A 17,548-nucleotide genomic window follows, 5' to 3' on the forward strand; every position below is an offset into this window, starting at 1 on the left:
AGCAGCCCCACATATAAGTTGATAACAGCTGTGGACCTTAACAATCATCCTGTTTCAATTTACTTAAGTAAAAGTGGTCTTAGTAAAACATATAACAATCTAATATAGAGCTTTTTATCTTTTTAAACTCACTAATAATCATCTTTCTAATATCCTGTATTCTGATACAATCAAGTCATCAAAATAACTTTAATTTCTTAAGAAACAAGTATTGAACTGGGTGTTTTTATCTATTGCACCTGAGAAAATTATGTTAAGCCTAAAAGTAAAATGATTAAGATGAGGTAGACTATTTAATCTGGCTAAGGGCTAATTTTGGATGCAATGTTGTAAAAACTTACTTAAATTCTGTGACTATATTTGTATGTATATTTTATTGTAATTATTTTTTTATAACTAAAATTAATAGCTAAGCTGAAAATTTTTATTTACATGGTAGTTGATGATCTTCTTTACTTTAATTCTTCCATTTATAAAGCAGGTGACAATGTAAGTTTATAGATTAACATGGTTCCTTGCAGCTGTAGTACCATGCCAGAGCGCGGGCTAAGGCAAGGCTCTCCAGACCCACAACCGAGGTGTTACCCCACGTTCGCTGACTTGGGGGTGAAGCCCCGCACTGAGTTACCTGTCTGGGCTTTGAATCACTGGTCAGAAACTTCAGCACTGGACCCTTTTTGCAAGGTATGAAGGAAAATGTAGTTGCCATAATGTCTGTTCTATCAAAGACTTATATTCATGGTAGAGCTTGCAAAATGGAGCGTGCTAGTGTTTGCAAAATGACTGATATTGATCATTTAACACAAGTGACAGGGAATATACTAATTTAGCTCATTAACCTTTGCTGTCAGGGATTCTGCAGAGCTATAGGCACCAAACGGTGGCCTTTGCCTGGGGGACACAGGAGGTGGTAACTAAAAAGTAATCCCACATTTTTAGTACTCAGGGCCTTATTTTCTCAATATGGTCCTGACCATATTTTCTCAATATGGTATTGACTGTCAGAATATGAGCAAGGGTAGGTGGTAATATAGCCAGCTACGTCAGCTGTTATTTAAGCTGCCATTGCATGCATGAAGCCTAATTAACCAAGACTATTCAAAATCTGGACATGTATTTGCCATTTACCTTCACAAAAGAAACTGTGTATGGCCACCGGACAGAAGGTTTCTTGACCTACGTAGCAAAAATTAATTTAATTTCTAACATTAACTTGCTGTTGTCTTATGGACTTTAAGTCACTTTCTGGAGAAAAATGTGCGCAGAATTAAGGTCAGAATAGCTAGTAAGTCTTTTGCCAGTCAAAGTATAAATGTGAAACATTTGAAACCAATGGTTCTTTACCTGAAAATAATTTTAAGAGATTATAAGGATGACACACTTTGTTGATGCAAGTTGGTTTAGAAATTGATTATTCCTAAAAATCATAGCAGCAGAAATGACAACTGATTAATTATTGCTCTTGATATTCTACAGCTTAATTAATAAGAAAACACTTGAAAAACTGTCTCTTTTCATAATGTTTTTACTGAATTGAGAGAGAAGTCACTGAAAATTACCCAGGAAAGTAATTCTTCATGAGTGACTGGAGGATGGCTTCAGCATCACATGTCTACATGACAGTTGTGAAGCCTTCTACCAGCTGTAGTTGCACTTACAATGAACTAAATAATGTTTACAAAAATTAAGATACTGGGCAGTGTCTGAGGAAGCGTGACATGCAGGGTTGTCCTGGTTTTGAAAATTTTACTGGTATTTAGGCCTATGTTAGCTGCAGGCTGAACTGAATGCATGGTAAATGTTAATAACGTTACTATGCATAGCTGAAATGTAGAGCTATAAAGATCTATACTGAAACCTCCAGAGATTTACATGTTCAGAAGTGGATTCAGATTATTGACTGCACTTTCACGGTGGGGAGGGGGTCTATTATTTTTGCTCCACTTGCTTTAGAAATTATAGTTTTAAACTCAGCTTCAGGCTCATCTTTCCTTTAAGGAACTTATCTGTAGGAAAAAAACATGATTAGTAACACCTCAGAAAAAGAGATTATTTTTTTCCGCCCTGGGCAAAGGGCCCAATTCTGCAGCTTTGGGCAAAATCCATCTCTTTAGAGCTCCGATATACTGGAAGGTAGACAGGAGGCATCCTGACCTTTCCATCCTGTCTACCATTTTTATTTTTCTGAAATTTAATGGGGAGAAAACTAATGGGATTTTGTGGAAGTTACTTAAAAAACTTAGAGAAGACATGGCTGAATCCAGCCTGTAGTGTACTTCAAAGGTGATTGTTCTCTTCCTTCAATTCTACAGGATTGTTCAAAAAATATGTATCTGAAGAGGTTGAAAGCTATGTTGGGCACTGTATGAGTATCTAGGTAAAGATTTTTCTATTAAATTTTTCCTATTAAGAGTTTTTCTATATGGGACCTACTCAAGCAACTAGGTTGGGATGGTTTTTGTAAAGCCAGGTTGGCAGCTCTATCAGAGGAAGCGTTACCTGCAGCCGGCGAAAAATACAGCACAAATATCCCTGTGCAGCTTTTTAGAGTAATCTTATGATGGCACCGGTTTGCTCCCATTACTTTCATGTGTCCTTCTGCTGAGGACTAGCTTTTTACCCTACATGTGTGTGTTACTGCTGATGGAAATCAATGGGAGATTTGTATTTGCGAAGCCTGCAGGACCACAGACCAATAGCACTCTTTCAGTGGGAGGCAGGAGGTACAAAGCCGCCTGGCTCCCTTAGGTGTTACACGGGCTACTGGAGGGACACGGGCTGGGCTTCAACCTGTCCATGATTGCCTCCCAAAACCTTGACAGCTGAGGATAGCTACTAGGGATAGGCCAGTTACTTTTGTTTCCTCTATATCGTTTTATGTGTCTTGTAGGTCCCATACCAGGCTCCTCATTCGTTCAGCTGCAATATATTCTGATTGTGCAATTCGCTTGTGAGGGCAGAGGAATTGATGGAGCTTCTTTTGAGGATCTTGTTTATGATGTCTTTCCATGTCTTCTTGTACTGATGCCGTAGCAAAGAGTACACAAAAGGGTCTGAAACAACTTTGCTGTAAGCTAAGCACTTGGAAATGATCCCCCAGTGGGAACTGATGTGGACCACAGAGGATAATTCAACAAGTCTGTGGAAAGAGGAAGGTTGAAAGAGTGAATATTCATATTAAAAACATGGAGCAACAGCACAACTGTAAGCCAATGACCCCCCCAAAACCGCAATTTATTCCTGGACAATTGCAAGAAAACAAAAGATAAGAGAGCCATACTCATGAAAATGTGAATGTAGTCCTCACCTTATACATTTCTAAGACTGCAAACATAAACTTGAGGTCTGTTTCCCAAGGATGGGACTACACAGCTCCTGTCAGAGTGTCTTGACCTCCAGACTTCAAGGTATCTTTGACACTGTACATTTAGCTGTACATTTACTGAGGCTGGAAGTGGACCTTGGATGTGTTGCCTCCTAAAAGACTGTCTTGATCATTTGCCTCAATAAATGTTGAAGAATTTAGTGCAAAATGGAACAATTCCATCGGGATATGAGGCAGTCTTTAAAAGAGCCTATATATTTGTTATTGGAATATACCTTTTGGAGACTAAAAATTGAGTCCAAATCTCTGATGTAGAGCTGGGTTTTCAACTCACCTGGCTCACTCAGACCATCAAGACACTTTATGAAGGGGCACCCCTCTCTCTAAAGTACTGTACCCTAGCCCTATTTTTCCTGTCTAGTGAACACCATGTTTGGGATCATAAATACTCTGTGGTAGGCAGGTCAACACTTCACGGAAAGTTTGCTGCTGATGAAAAACATCATGCAGCATCTACTCATAAAATCATTTCCTATATAACATATCCTCAACCATTACATTTTTAGTCTCTGTACCAAAACTTATCCATACGGACAGTGTGTGTTACTTTCTCTGATGACTCTAGGATTTTCAGTCCTAATAAGATCTCTTGTTAGACAGTAACATTTCACTTCTTTTTTTTCTTTCTTCATTTAGTGGGGTTTTTTGTGCATTTTTCTAGTAGTGTGTGTCATAAGATCATGTTTCTGGCAGCTGAAGTTCATCACAGATTTAATATAGCTCTAAAGGGAATGAAAGGAGTATACTCTCCCCAGGTGTGTTTCCTGATGACTTTCATACTTATTGTCACCACTGAATCCATCATGCACAACAAATTTAACCACAAGTATTGTAAAAATGATTTCTGTATAGTCTAACATAATTTTCTAAATATTGATGCAAAACCATACTTTGAGCACTGAAGTTTGAGATCGGGACACAAAGTGCCATTGCTTGGTCTCATGGGGCTCATATCCCCCTACCATTAGCTATCTAAAAATCCAGCATCTAGTCTGAATTCATGGTTCTAGGTCCCCTCTAGAGTATCTGAGAAACCACCTCACCAGTGCTATCTAGCTTTCTTAGCCAGTCCAGCTCCTAGAGAGAGTTCGATGCTTTTAAACAGTTTGTCTGGGTCGTAGGCGAAGCACACAAGGAAGGAAAATTCATCATTGAGAGATGGCATAACATATCTTGAATTTAAAAACTGGTCAGTTTAAAGGCCAAACATATACGTTTGCAACAAATTTAGCAAGGCAAAATTTTTAACTCATTAGGGGAGGGAGGGAGAGAGGGAAGAGATTTATATACTCCTCATACGTACACTAGCACAGATAGTTCACTTTGTACTGAGACAGAGTGTTTTTGACAGTCAAATATTGATAACTCCACAAGGTTTTCTTTCCCTATGTCTTTGAGTGACACTGAAGGGCAGTTCTGTTCAATACGTCTCTACAGCTGTTGAGAAACTATTGATTTTTCTGGAGGACAAAGAGCGGCATGTGCTGCCTACAGAGCACCACTATGCAATGGCAAGCAAGATCTTTGCTGAAACTATCTTCAGCAGCAGGTGCTCTTAAACCTGCCTGGAAAATAACTCAGTTGCGGATGTTTCTTCAGACAAAGCACCATTTCCAAGGAGCATTCTGAAGTGTGGTTCCTGCAGCATCAATGACAATAGTGTTGGTCCTTCAAGCAGTTTAGAGATGAGGATTTTTTTTCCTCAGTCATTTTATTCTCATTCCATAAACTTTCACTACATCGTGGTGTTTAAAATAGCGCTGGCAGATGGCATGGTCCAGTCATTTGAGCACAGAAGTGGGACTGAGGAGCCTTAATTTGTTACAGCACTGACTACGAGCCTCTGTCTTCTCTCTCCGTTCTGGTTTGCCTGGACTGCAAACTCCATGGCAAAGCACTGTTTCTTCCTGGATATGTGTGCTGGGCTTAGCACCATGGGTCTGCAGCCAGCGCTGGGGCTTTAGCCACTGTCACGGTGTTGGTAATTCTAATACTGAGAATAGTTTTGTGTGCTTTGTGCTAGCAATTTGATCACTTTGGGTATCACTTCCATCGGAAGCGAGGCGCACCTGTACAATGATGTTTTTAGGGGTGGTGGCATTAGCCAAAATACTCTTTGGGCTCACAGACGTGTGAGACATTTGAGGTGACCAGGCTATGTTACATGAAAATACTTGGGAATTGCTCTTGCCCCTCCACTGATGCCACTTGGCTCAGCTGATCACTGTAAGCAACTTTGAGATACCAAAGAACCGCCGTCTGTCCCATTTCTCTCTCATCTCAACTGAACAAACGCTGTTCTTTCAACCTCTCCTTGTAACTTATGGTTGATATCTTTCTTACAAAGTAGGATCCAAACTCAGACATAATTATCATCTACTCAAGCTGCCAGGGGGTCTCATCTGGTGTATTCTTTCTTGTGTAATAAAATGTAGCTTATGACACCCACGTTAATATGCTCTAAAATGAGAATTGACTGTTTGGAAATTAATCATCTACTGAGTCATATTTACTTTGTAATCTACCATGAGCCATCCTTCTTCTTGTTATTCTCCAGTTCGCGTATCTGATGCCTTCTTTGCATTTTGAATTTGATCATGTTGAATTTCATCCGGTTGATTTACTTTTACTAAATGCTGTACAGATGTGAATTTGATTAAGTTTAATTAAATTCAGTGGATGCCTTGAATGACCAAAATATGACAAATTTGTGTCTGAGTCTCTGTCAATCAGTTCTACGAGATCTTAACAATCTCCATTTAAAACATATCAAATAGACACTTCAGGGTTGCAAGCCTAGACTTGCTAATTTTACCTTCACTGACTGATCATCTGAAAAGCCTACACTTTTATTGACAGAATTTTAAATATTTTCTTTAATTATGTTCCCTAAGTGTCCTTGATATTTACACATTTTGCAATTCTTGTGTATTATTTTTTATAGTAAGTTACCTTTGCAGATATCAAGCAGCAAGCACAGAAATGCAGACAAACCCTAAGTTATGCAATTCCATTTCATGTACAAACAATTAAATGTCAGTCTTTCAAGGCATATCACATACTTTATTGCCTTTCAAAGAGGGTTTTGTTTCTCATTTATGAGGGAAATTTTATGCATAGCTTCAATTTTCATGAAAAGTTTCAGCCAAAAAGGCGACATTTTCAGTGAAGGAGCATTAATATTTCAGTGCTACCTGTAAATTAAATTCTACAGTATCAACTACATAATTCCCTGTCTTGCTTTCATAAGCCCCTCTTCTACTGTCTGGTTTTCAATACGTTTTTATTTCAAAGCTATAAGCTGTTCTGCTGTGACATTTTGCTAATATTTTAGAAACTTATAATTCTCTAGCATGTGTCATTTCAAATGGCTATCCAATTAATTTATTTCACTTTCAGTAAACAAATGAGAATGCTATGTTGAAGATTAAGACCTTAATCTTTTATGCAGATAATACACACTGAAAACCCTTTATATACATGTGCAGTTTATCACTTTAGTAAAATATTTTACTGAACATGTATACATCCAGCTGGAGGCTACTACAATGGCAACATATCTGTTGTGCATTGCTTAAACCTGAGAACTTAACTGAGTTATGGAGAAAAATTGGAATAGACCAGAGTCTCAAACAAGCTGAAACATCTTGTTGTTCAGGAGCGAAAGAAAGCTGGCGCTGCATTTCAGAGCTGGTAGAAGACGAAGTTCTCACAAGAAGAAATTCAGTCCTTTCCCCAAGAATTTGGATCAGCCTTTTAAGCTTGCATTCCTAACATTTCTGTTTGTGTCTAATTCTGATTTTTTTTTTCACCCACACAGGTCCCATAGTATCAGAATTAGATCTTAGTTGTTTCTTTTCTGTTAATGGTATGAATAAACTGACCCTGAGTTTTATCTTGACATTGATTTTACTTTATTTTCACTTTATTGCTTGGTAGACTGAATCTTCTGTATGCTGTCTTGCTAGTGAAAAAGCCCTGTTTTAATGATTGCTTCTTGATACAAAAATGACATCAGAGTGATTGTTGGCTGATTTACCCTTAGCCAGTTTTGCCTCTTAAGTGGTGCATATACTACAACTGGCCAGCTTCTGTAAGGAAGCAGACTTTTGGACTCTTGTAGCTAATCTTGCAAATCTCTTGTAGCAAATCTTGTAAACCATTGCTTTTAGGCGTTGCTGTTCCCCAGAGCTGCAGCAACCACCTGCCAGCCCAGAGATACGAGGATAGCAAGGCATCACAGAGGTATGCGGACAGCAAGCAGCACTGTCCAGCTTGTACCAAAAGGTTTTTCTGTCCAGGAGGAAAACAACTCTACCTCACATCAGCTGAAGCTTTTGACAAAGACTAGGCCACTTTCTTTCAATATGTCAACCTAAGATTGCATTGGAAAATCACGCGTTTATATGCACAGATAGGTAAGAACATAACTTGCAGAGGAATTCTGAACTTGCTTGTCTACCCGAGCAGGATCTGCATGCAAAGGGCAGGCAACCACTTTAAAAACACAGTTTGTTTACCCCTTGTCCCCCAGAGATGATACAAGAGAATATTAATCTTCTTCTGCCTCTTCCACCATCCTCCTCTGTAACCTGAGGGCTTGGGGCTATGAACGTCTTTCTGATATTACTTCAGGATTTTTAATTTAAAGTCAATTTCCTCAAACATTGACAGCACTTATTAACTTACATGATCAAAGTTCTGTATTTCGGTATGAAATGCCTGGAGTTGGAAATTAATACTAGAAATTGGTATGACTTATTTTAATTTTTCTTCTGAAAAAGCTCCTTGGAGAAAATAGGTTTTGAACAATGCTATTTAATCGCATAATGACAAATACAGCAAAAGAAGAGATGTGTACTAATAGAATTTTTACAAACCAACAAACAAGCTATGCCTAGAAATAAATAATACAGGGTAATACATCTGTCATACTGGTACAGTGGAAATGAATCAAGAAGAATCAGATTCTACTGATATACTACTTAAGGTGAGCCACTGAACTAATTAAAAAGGTGTTTTCTTGATAAAAGAGGTGCCTAATCTGGTTTGTACCTTAATGTAATCTGAAAAACTCTTGTTTACCCAGAGAAGAATATATCTGGCTGGGGTTATAAGCACAACTCCTTCCCTGGTTCATGGAATTGCTAGAGACAACTATTTGGTTTTAGTGTGGCAACAGAAAGATGTTGTTATAGTAAAGCCTTGCGATTTGCTGCTTTCAGGCCTCAATTCATGAAGTACTTAAAAGCACGTTTAATTTGAGCATATTGCTGATTAAGGCTGGCTATCCAAATGAGAGGCTGAGCAATACACTTCATCGGCTATTTTCTGTTCACTGCCTTGAACTCTGATTGATTGCCTCTGTCTTGTGAATGCAAAGCGCTGGACATAGTCCAGAAAATAATACTTGCTTACATAATTAAGCTCAAAAGCTTCCTAATCCCCTTGACTTCAACACCCTCAGCCGTATGTTTGAGGTATAGGGAAGCACAGTAATGCATGTCCTCAAATATCCGTCCATGCGGCGCAGTGCCCAGCAAGACCTCGAGGGGAATTCAAGTAGCTGAAGAGGGAATTCCCTGCAGCCTGTTGTACAGCGATTCCCCTAGCCGTGTCAGAACTGAAAAGGCCAGGGAAGTGACAGCCTTTACCCCCCCTGGCACGCCTGGCCAGCGCCCAACCCTTCAAGCATTCTTCATGCATTCAAGACCCTACGTCTTGACTCTTCTCAGAGTCGCTCTCTGTGGCAAAGCTATTAGTCCTCAACAGGCTGAAGACTCAGGGGAACATTTAAGTGATCCTTGTACGGACTAAAGGGAGGAGGGTCAGGATTTTTCTAACCCCTCTTCTGTATCTTAGGGCTACTGGGACACAAACTAGGACACCACAGAGTTAAGAGGAGGTGGGGAGGTGGTGCCTGAACGCTGGGCTGAGATGCCTGTGGAGAAGCACAAAAATACTTCTGACAGTCCTGGTTAGAGCACTCGGCATCACTCAGGACGGAGCCGCAAGCTATTCTGTGACTGCGACGATTCTCATTAAGTTCAGAGACCCAACATAAAATGAAATTTAACCATTTGTAATGAGACAAATGCTCTAATATCTTACAGCCTGAGAACTAAGTCTAGATGTCCATAATTATAAATCCTTTCATACCCTTTTAGAGTGTGTGGCGTGCAGTGTCTTCTTGTGACTACTAAGTGAAAGTGAAGGGAAATATAGTAACACTGTTACAAATATATTTGCAACATTGTTACAAATAAACAGCATGACTCAATTAGCTATTATTATCATGAACATAAAATCAATGTGACATGCAGGTTTCCATTTCTATTAAGAGACTACAAGACCTTCTGAATTGTTTTGTTAGAAACAGCAATTCAGGATATTATACTGAATTGGAAAAACTTGGGGTTGGCTACATGCCCATACTGAGCCTTAAATCAGCTTTTTCAAAGATTTTTTTATGATGGATCTGAGTTTTGACTGAAGTCAGCCCCAATAGTTTCTCTTTCATAGTATCGGAATAGGAGATACTTTAATTTTTTTTTTTCTTTCTCTGTTCTGCATAGCAGCATTTCAGTTTTTCCAGAGACTTTTAATAAGGAATGCAAATTGTAAATTTCCTTCAACAACTAGATAACACTTTTCTGGATATGATCACTTTTTAATACTTTTTGTTTCATAGGAGTAATTTTATGTTTCCCACAGGAGCCATTTCCAAAGATAAGCTAGTAGATAGATAGACATCCGATCATAAATGACACCAATTTTTTTTAGCTATGAGCCAGAACAGCTTTGATGTTTGATGTTTATGACTAATAAACTCTATCCAGTCAGACAAAACTATTGTTTAAGTCTGTGGACCATGTTCTCACCTCAGTTGGATCTTGTTGACCAGATTTTTACAGGCTGACCTATTCAGACAAGTGTCTTCCCTTGCAGATCATCCCCTGAACAGGGGAGGTAATCTGAGGAGTACGTGACTACTTGACCTGAAAAAAGTTTGCAAAATCCTGTGAACTGACTTCCTAAATCACTCCCATGTGACCAACATCTCAACTGGGCTGACTGAACAGAGTCTGGCCCACAGACTGCATCAAGATTGTATCATCGGAGATGTGCTGTGACATTTTACATAGTTTTGTTTGCTCAGTAAATGCAATCTCTGTCATAGGAGTGGAAACGTTGCACAAAATTTTCGCAGGAGACTTGAATGATTTCCTGGTTCAGAGTGCCCTACTTCTCTGAGTTAAGAGTGCATCTCAGTAGTCTTTTCCAGTATGTAGGTTCACACTTACCTTGTAATTACATAAGGTGCAAAACAAAGTATAAAAGTACCAATAAAGGTACTTATTTTCTTTGTTGCTCGCTGCCTCCGTCTCTTTTGTTCTTCTAGACAACGCTCTCTTACGCTGTATGACATTCAACACAAACAAGAATGTGAATCATAATATCAGGTAGCAGATTTTAATGGCTTTACTTACGGAATGATGGAAATCAATCTTTCCAGTAAGTGTTGTATTCGCATAAGCCAATACCAGGTGCACTGCATTTATACGGGACAATACTAAGTATTAATGCATTGTATGATCATCTTACCCTCCAAAAACAATTACTGAGAAATAGACGATTATGTATTTATATGCACGCGTCCCCATTATATCGATTTATATATAGTCAAATTGGTGGAATTCAGCCTTGAATTCAGTTGCAGCTCCTTTTTGAATTACTGTAAGCTGTATTTGCAGGCCAGAGTTTGCCTCATGATATTCAGAGATTTGGAAAATATCCAGAGTGGGGTAGGCAGCATGCTACTTCCCTAGAAACAGCAATTCCAACACCGCTACCTTAGATAGGAGAAATTTCCCAGCAAGATAAGCAATAAAACACAATAAAATCATAACAGGAAAAAACATGCTCTGAACATTCAACCCAATGTTGGAGCAATCACTACATCCCATAGCTGTGAATTGTGTGGCCATAAATCTTTCGGCAGCCTGTGTAGCTCTGCACGGCTGCAAAGCCGGGAATTGTATAATAAATCCACAGCACTGTGATATTCTGACTCCTCACCTCAAACCAGCCTTGTTCCCGACTAAACAGATACAAATTAGTCACGCCCTGGGTTTTTTCCTACCTGTGGCATTTTAGAACAAGAGCTTCTTCTTTGAGTTTCCCGGTGGTGGTCTCACCAGGTCACCAGAGAGCTGCTAAGACCCTTGGTGGTCCAGCAAGGTGATGGCAGCACAGGGCTGAGACCACGGTTCCACTGCAGGAAATCTCCTTTGAAATCAGCACATTTGCTTGCCAAAAGAGTGCTAACATGAAAGCCCATCCTCCTCTGCTACCTGCTTGTGTAACTCCTGTGCCAGCTATGCATTTTGAGGGAAGTGGATGAGTTACTGTCTTCTCCAGGCGGGTAGGTTGGATGGGCAGCACTGGTTGTATCTCCCAGAGCACCATGGCCATCTGTACCTGAACAAATCCCTTTGGGAAAGGGCAAAACCAAAGCCAGACTGCAGTCCTGAAACCCCTCTACGCACGTAGCAGCGCTGCTATGCTATGTGTTGACTCATTGCACAGGTCTCGTGGTAACGCAATCGCATCTCGGGAAAACTAAATGGTCTGACCCATGTGCTGTATTTCGTAACTGCTTGGCATTGGTCTCTCCGTTTTTATTGTAAATTTGTAATTGATGACTCACTGTCAGGTTCCACACTCACATATGTTAATAGCTGCGAGGTTTATGGCCATATCCTTATGTTATTTGCTGTACCTGCAAATGTTTGATCAACATCTAAACACACGGTATGTCCTGAGGATCTCAGTGTGCTTCGGTGATCTCTGTGGCAGTGAGTTCTTATGTTACCTTTTGGTTGTGTTAAAGAAAATGTGTTTCCTTTGACTCGTTTTACATATGGTCTTACATTGCCAGTCCCCAGAGCAGCTATCATGATGTGCAAAATGAAATAAATAATACTGGAGGAAAAGTTTGTTCTCCTTGAAATAACAAATCATCTTACTCTTAAAGAGTATGCCTAAGTAGAATAAAAACACATCTAGAAGTGTTACACGTTCTATGTCTGAGTTATTTGCAGCTAGAAATGACAGCCGGGAAGGAAAAAAATATCCACCTTTTCAAGGGAACCTATGTGCTTTCAGTTCTGCAAGAGCTGGAGAACTTGGAGTATTTTTAGGTGCAGACAGATGATCTTAGAGGTTCGACAGCTTCGCTTAAGACCTGTGTTATTAAATTCATAGAATCCCAGGCACACGGTGATATAGGAAAAGAAATCTGCAAAGTAGGTTCAATTAGGGTGTTGTTAGGGTGTAGAGGGTGGTGTATTTTTTGTCTCTAACAGTTTCCTCAGTTACGTCTTTTCCTTACTGGCACAGAAAAAGCTGTCTGACTCCTCGAGCTCACACATGACTTGGGAAGTCCTGATGGACTTCAACCAATTTCTTTTGTTCAGCCTTTCCAGATGTAGCTCATAAATACCACATCACAGAGGAAGGTATTTTATCTCACTCCTTCATATAGACAATGTACGCAGATGACTATTTTGCTTTTGCACACACTTTCATGCACTAAGATAAGAACGTATATGCAAGTTCCAGTAGTGACACTAGTAATAGAACTGGATTATTGACTAAGCTTTCATTTAAAGATTTTAATATCCTGGAAAATCTGAGATATATCCCTTTGAAGGTTCGATATTTTAAACAAAGTTTATGAGATACTGGACCTTAAGATGTGTAGAGCTGGATACACCAAAAAGATAGTATAGATAATTTGAGTGAAGAGATACATGGGTTAAGCACTTAAGTAAAGTCTTGCCCAAACCTCTCACAATACCTAAGATATCTTGGTCTTAAGAACAAAGTCAATAAAAAGCAATATCCAGTAAAAATGCCTAAGCTAACTTGAAAGGACATGTGCCCTAAACATTCACACAAATTTGTGTGGTATTTAGAGGTTTCCTTTGTACTCGTCTTGAATGATCTTCAGAAGATCACTCGTGTCTTTCCAAGTCACAGGTAATAAAGCCATCTGTCATAATGCCTGATGCGAGAACCCCCTTGCGGGTGGATTCTGAGTCACAGGAAGCAGAAATTTGTCTGTACACATTTCTCAGCATTGAAACTAGACCATGCGAAGAGCCAGAGAAGTCAGGGTAGTCTAAGGTGGGATTACAGGCTTTGTTCTCTCATGTGCATTCTCCCAGCGTCCATGTCTATGCTGTTAGGTACTACGGTAAACACTGAAATTGCCTGTATATATACCACTTATATAATTCAAATGATGCCTGTGTTATGTCAGAGCTTTATGAACGTCGCTGACTGCTCCAGGAGACCTGCTGCCTTTGTGTAGCTCTCACAGTAGGGAAGGCAATCCGAGGTCTCACCCTTTCAGCAGCGGTAGCTGTCACCAGTTAAGCAGCACCACCGTAGGTCAAATCAGCCACCATCTCCGTAGTCTAGAAAAGAAGCTAAAACTCTCCTTTCTTAGAGAGAGGCATTAGAATAACCTGATGCGAGAGATAAATAAGAGTTAGTAATACAGGTTACTTGCAGCAAAGTACCTGTACAACTCTGTCTCCTCTGAAGAAAGGAGGTATCATTCCCACAGCCCCATGGAATCTACCCCTCAGTGACATGATTACAAAATGCACGAACACCCTCAAACTAACCTAAACCAGGAAAAATGCAGAGGAGGAGAAATACCATTGAGATTTTTGCCCTTTTTCTAAACTTTGCTCTGCAGTCCAGGCATACTTTAAGCATTAGGCATAATGATTGCTATTTCAAATAGCCGCAGTGGGTTTACGGCACTGTCCTGGGAGTAACCACCACATCTCATAGCGCGTGCAGGAACTAAGACCGGTCAAGGCACAGTTTAGCAACCAGACAGCACGTAGGGCAGAAGGGCGTTTTTTCCTCTGTGTGACTTGGTGAATAAGGGAAGATTTATACATGTGTTTCTCAAGAACAGTAAGAGGACTTGCCCGAAGTTCTGCTCTGCATTCTTGGTCAAGAGACAGATCAAACAGCTTAACTGGAGGATTTTGAGCAAATGTTTCTGTTCCTCTAACAGTGTGCTGTCCAGCCCTGATCCTTTCAGACTTATTTGCCTTAGGCTTAGGAATCCCCAAAATATGACCTTTTTTTGAGGACAGCCACATGTGCTTTCAGTCCTGCAGCTCTGCTCCTGGCTGGCTGCAGATGAAGAGAGCTGGTGTTCCCCTCCAGCTTGCAGAGCAAAGGACAGCAAGGGGGGGTCAAGTGGGATGTCTGGCATGGGACTGCCCTCTTCGACTGCTCTCGGCTTTCCTCTCTTCCAGGCAGACTGCTTCCCCCATATCAGACACCTCCCTGCACTGCCAGCTGCCAGCATTTTTCTGAAAGACATTTCCCTTCCCTTCAGTCTCTGACAGTCTGAACCTTAAAATCCCGTCTCTGACTGTCTCCCAAGCAGCACACGCATCCCTCACAGCTCCTCTGTCACCCTACCTAGCCAAACCATTTTCTCCCTTTTTTCCAGGCAAATACATCAGACCCTTCCCTCTCCAATCATCTGCTCCAGCCACACTAAGCCCGAGGTCAAACTAGTTCCTCTGAGCAAACCAGGCTGATTTCTTTCCACACTGCGACCAGTGCCCCTGGTTTCCCCTTTGCAGAGCTTACTCGTTGACTCTGCCACCCCGTCCCAGTCATAGCTGGGTCTTAGCCCCATCCGCCCCAGCTCATCAGAGCCTCTCAGCCCTCAGCCAGGACATGCTGATCCACCAGCCACCCTGTCCCACTCCGTCCTGCCTCAGCTGTGCAGGTTCATTTCTCAAATCCCCATTTGCCGGGTAGATCGCTCTGGCTTGTCCTGCTGCTCCCTTCTCACCAGCCCGGTCCCATGTCTTTCCAGCTGTGCCTGTTTTGGTCCTCTCCCTTTCCTCCTCTCAGCTTCTCCTGGGCAGAGCCGTCGCATACTCACAGCACACACTGACTTCCTCCTCCCCCATGCACTGGGCACCTTCCCCAGCTCCTCGCCAGGACCGCTGCCTGCCCAGCACCACCCTTGGGCTTCCATCCAGCAAGGCTTTCTCTCCTTCAGCTTTACCACTGACCCAGGGAAAGCAGTCTCTCCCACCCTCCCTCCTCCAGTCAAATCGGCATCCCTTCCAGATCCAGACATTTATTCAAGCAAGATTTATAGTTTGTGCATAATCCCTGACGTGACTCTTTTGCACAGCATCCCAGCACACATTCATACCCATTTGATGCTTGCCTTCAAGCCCTTTATCCTCCCAGCCCCCGAAACCTTTCTCTTCCTGGGTCTAGGCACAAGGGGCTTGCTTAAAGACTGTCATTTGAAATGAACTTCATACATCCCTTGCTTGTCATATTAACATGGCTACTGAAGTCTCTCTCACTTGGATTTAAGTATAGGCACTCAAGCGTATGCATTTTGCAGATGTTATTCCCTCACAATTCTGCCTTCAGGAAAGATAAAGTTACAGAGAGCACGGCGATAGGGAAACTGCTGGGCGAAGGAGCGGCACGCAGCGCCCAGCTTCCCTTCTGAACTCCGACTGAAGGGACATGTGCAGCCTCAGCCTGCTCCCTCTCAGGGATCCAGCAACATTTTGGGCTGACAATGCCAAAAAATGCAAATCTATCGGCCACTAAATCCACCTTGGGAGACAAAGAGCAGTGATCTGATCACTGTCTCAAAGGGAAGTGCATGCTCAGCCAAAACTGCCTGTTTCTTTGCTCTCCCTCCCAAAACAAGTCCTTAAGCATAACAAAAAAAGAGTTGCTTCTGCAACCGGAAAAATAAACATAAGTAAAAAGAAACATGCAGAATAGAAACTGGCAAGAAGGATGCTTGTTTTCTCCCCCTCCCCATCCCCTGCTGTGATGCAGATCAGACTGTATTTAACATAACACTGAACCCCGTCCTCGCTTCCTCTGCACTTGCTGAACACACAGGCACCTTACCTGGGATGGATGTCCACAAGCAGTACCAGGGTCTGCATAGTGATCACGTCAATCCGCTTACAGTGAAACCGTGCCACCTTCAGCACTTTTAGATACGTGAAACACAGGACTATAAGGGAAAGGAGGAAGCTGAGGGCGTGAAAGACCCCAGTGAAAATCACAAACTGTGTCCTGTCCTCTGGTCTCTTGTTGTACAGGGTGCAGGAGGCATAGAGGTGATGGAAACCCACCCAGGAGAGAGAAGCTGCCACTATCGGGAACGACACCGAGTGTAACCACGTGTAGCTCAGTATGAGAGCAGCATCTCTGTACCTCATTTTGGAGTGATAACTTAGAGGGAAGACCACAGCAATCCACCTGTCAATGCTCAAAGCTGCCATGCTCAACATGGAGTTCGTGGTGAGAAAAGTCTCCAGGAAGCCCACAATGTGGCAGATCTGATCTCCTCCTGGTTGACTCTTGTAAATGATCCCAGCCAAGGTCAGGGGCATGTTCGAAACAGTCATCAACAGGTTGCAGAAGGTGAGGTTGAGGATGAACAATCCCGGGACCTGCTTGCGGATGTCAGCGCTGTACAGGAAGCACATCAGCACCAGCACATTGGCCAGCAGGGCCACGAGCATCAGCACCACCACCACAAAAGCCAGGATCACCTCCCAGATGCTCATGGTGCGTCCAGTCACAGGAGGGACATCTCCGAAACTGCGCCGCGCCAGCACCCGGGGAACATGGTGCGAGGCGCGCTCACCTCGCCCTCCTCCCCAGCCTGCTCGCACTCTTGCATGCCCTCCGTATTTTTAGAAGAGCGGCAGTTTTTTTCTCCAACCTCCCCCTCCTCGCTGCTCCTTTCCACGTCAACGCTTTCCGAGACGTGCACAAAAGCACTGGGAATGCCCATCAAACTGCGAGGAGGGCTTAAAAAATATCAGCAGGACTGAACCACTGTCTCCATTCGGTCCATTCGAAGGAGAGCAGGTTATTCTGAGAAACTGCTCTCCTGAGATCCCTAATTATCAGCCCCAAGCCTGCAAGCAATTCACTGAGTGAATTGTGCTCTCTTTCTCTCTTGCTTTCTGTCTGTCTCTCTCTCTCTTGCTCTTTCTCTCCCCTCCCCTCTCCTCCAACCCTCACTCCCTTCCAGGCTGAATGTAACCTGCTTTTTAT

The 17,548-nt window shown here is 41.9% G+C and overlaps 1 protein-coding gene across 1 annotated transcript; it reads right to left on the minus strand.

The window, feature by feature from the left end:
- Window positions 1–2,907: 2,907 nt before the first annotated feature.
- GPR26 (G protein-coupled receptor 26) lies at window positions 2,908–17,052 on the minus strand. The gene is made up of 3 exons (XM_050899370.1): window positions 16,385–17,052; window positions 10,690–10,803; window positions 2,908–3,139 (listed from the first exon to the last, which is right to left on the minus strand). The coding sequence occupies exons 1-3, from the start codon at window positions 17,050–17,052 to the stop codon at window positions 2,908–2,910; spliced, it is 1,014 nt and encodes a 337-aa protein (XP_050755327.1).
- Between the last annotated feature and the right edge of the window lie 496 nt (window positions 17,053–17,548).

Source organism: Gymnogyps californianus, chromosome 6 (genome assembly GCF_018139145.2).
Source record: "Gymnogyps californianus isolate 813 chromosome 6, ASM1813914v2, whole genome shotgun sequence".
Taxonomy (NCBI): Eukaryota; Metazoa; Chordata; class Aves; order Accipitriformes; family Cathartidae; genus Gymnogyps; species Gymnogyps californianus.

Excerpts from the sequence above, each read along its gene's own strand:
- GPR26 (XM_050899370.1), bottom strand. The coding sequence starts at position 17,052 with ATGAGCATCTGGGAGGTGATCCTGGCTTTTGTGGTGGTGGTGCTGATG. Across the intron at positions 10,804-16,384 it reads CTTGTGGACATCCATCCCAG|CGTAAGAGAGCGTTGTCTAG; the intron begins GTAAGGTGCCTG and ends AATGTCATACAG. Across the intron at positions 3,140-10,689 it reads GCACCTTATGTAATTACAAG|ACTTGTTGAATTATCCTCTG; the intron begins GTAAGTGTGAAC and ends CTCTTTCCACAG.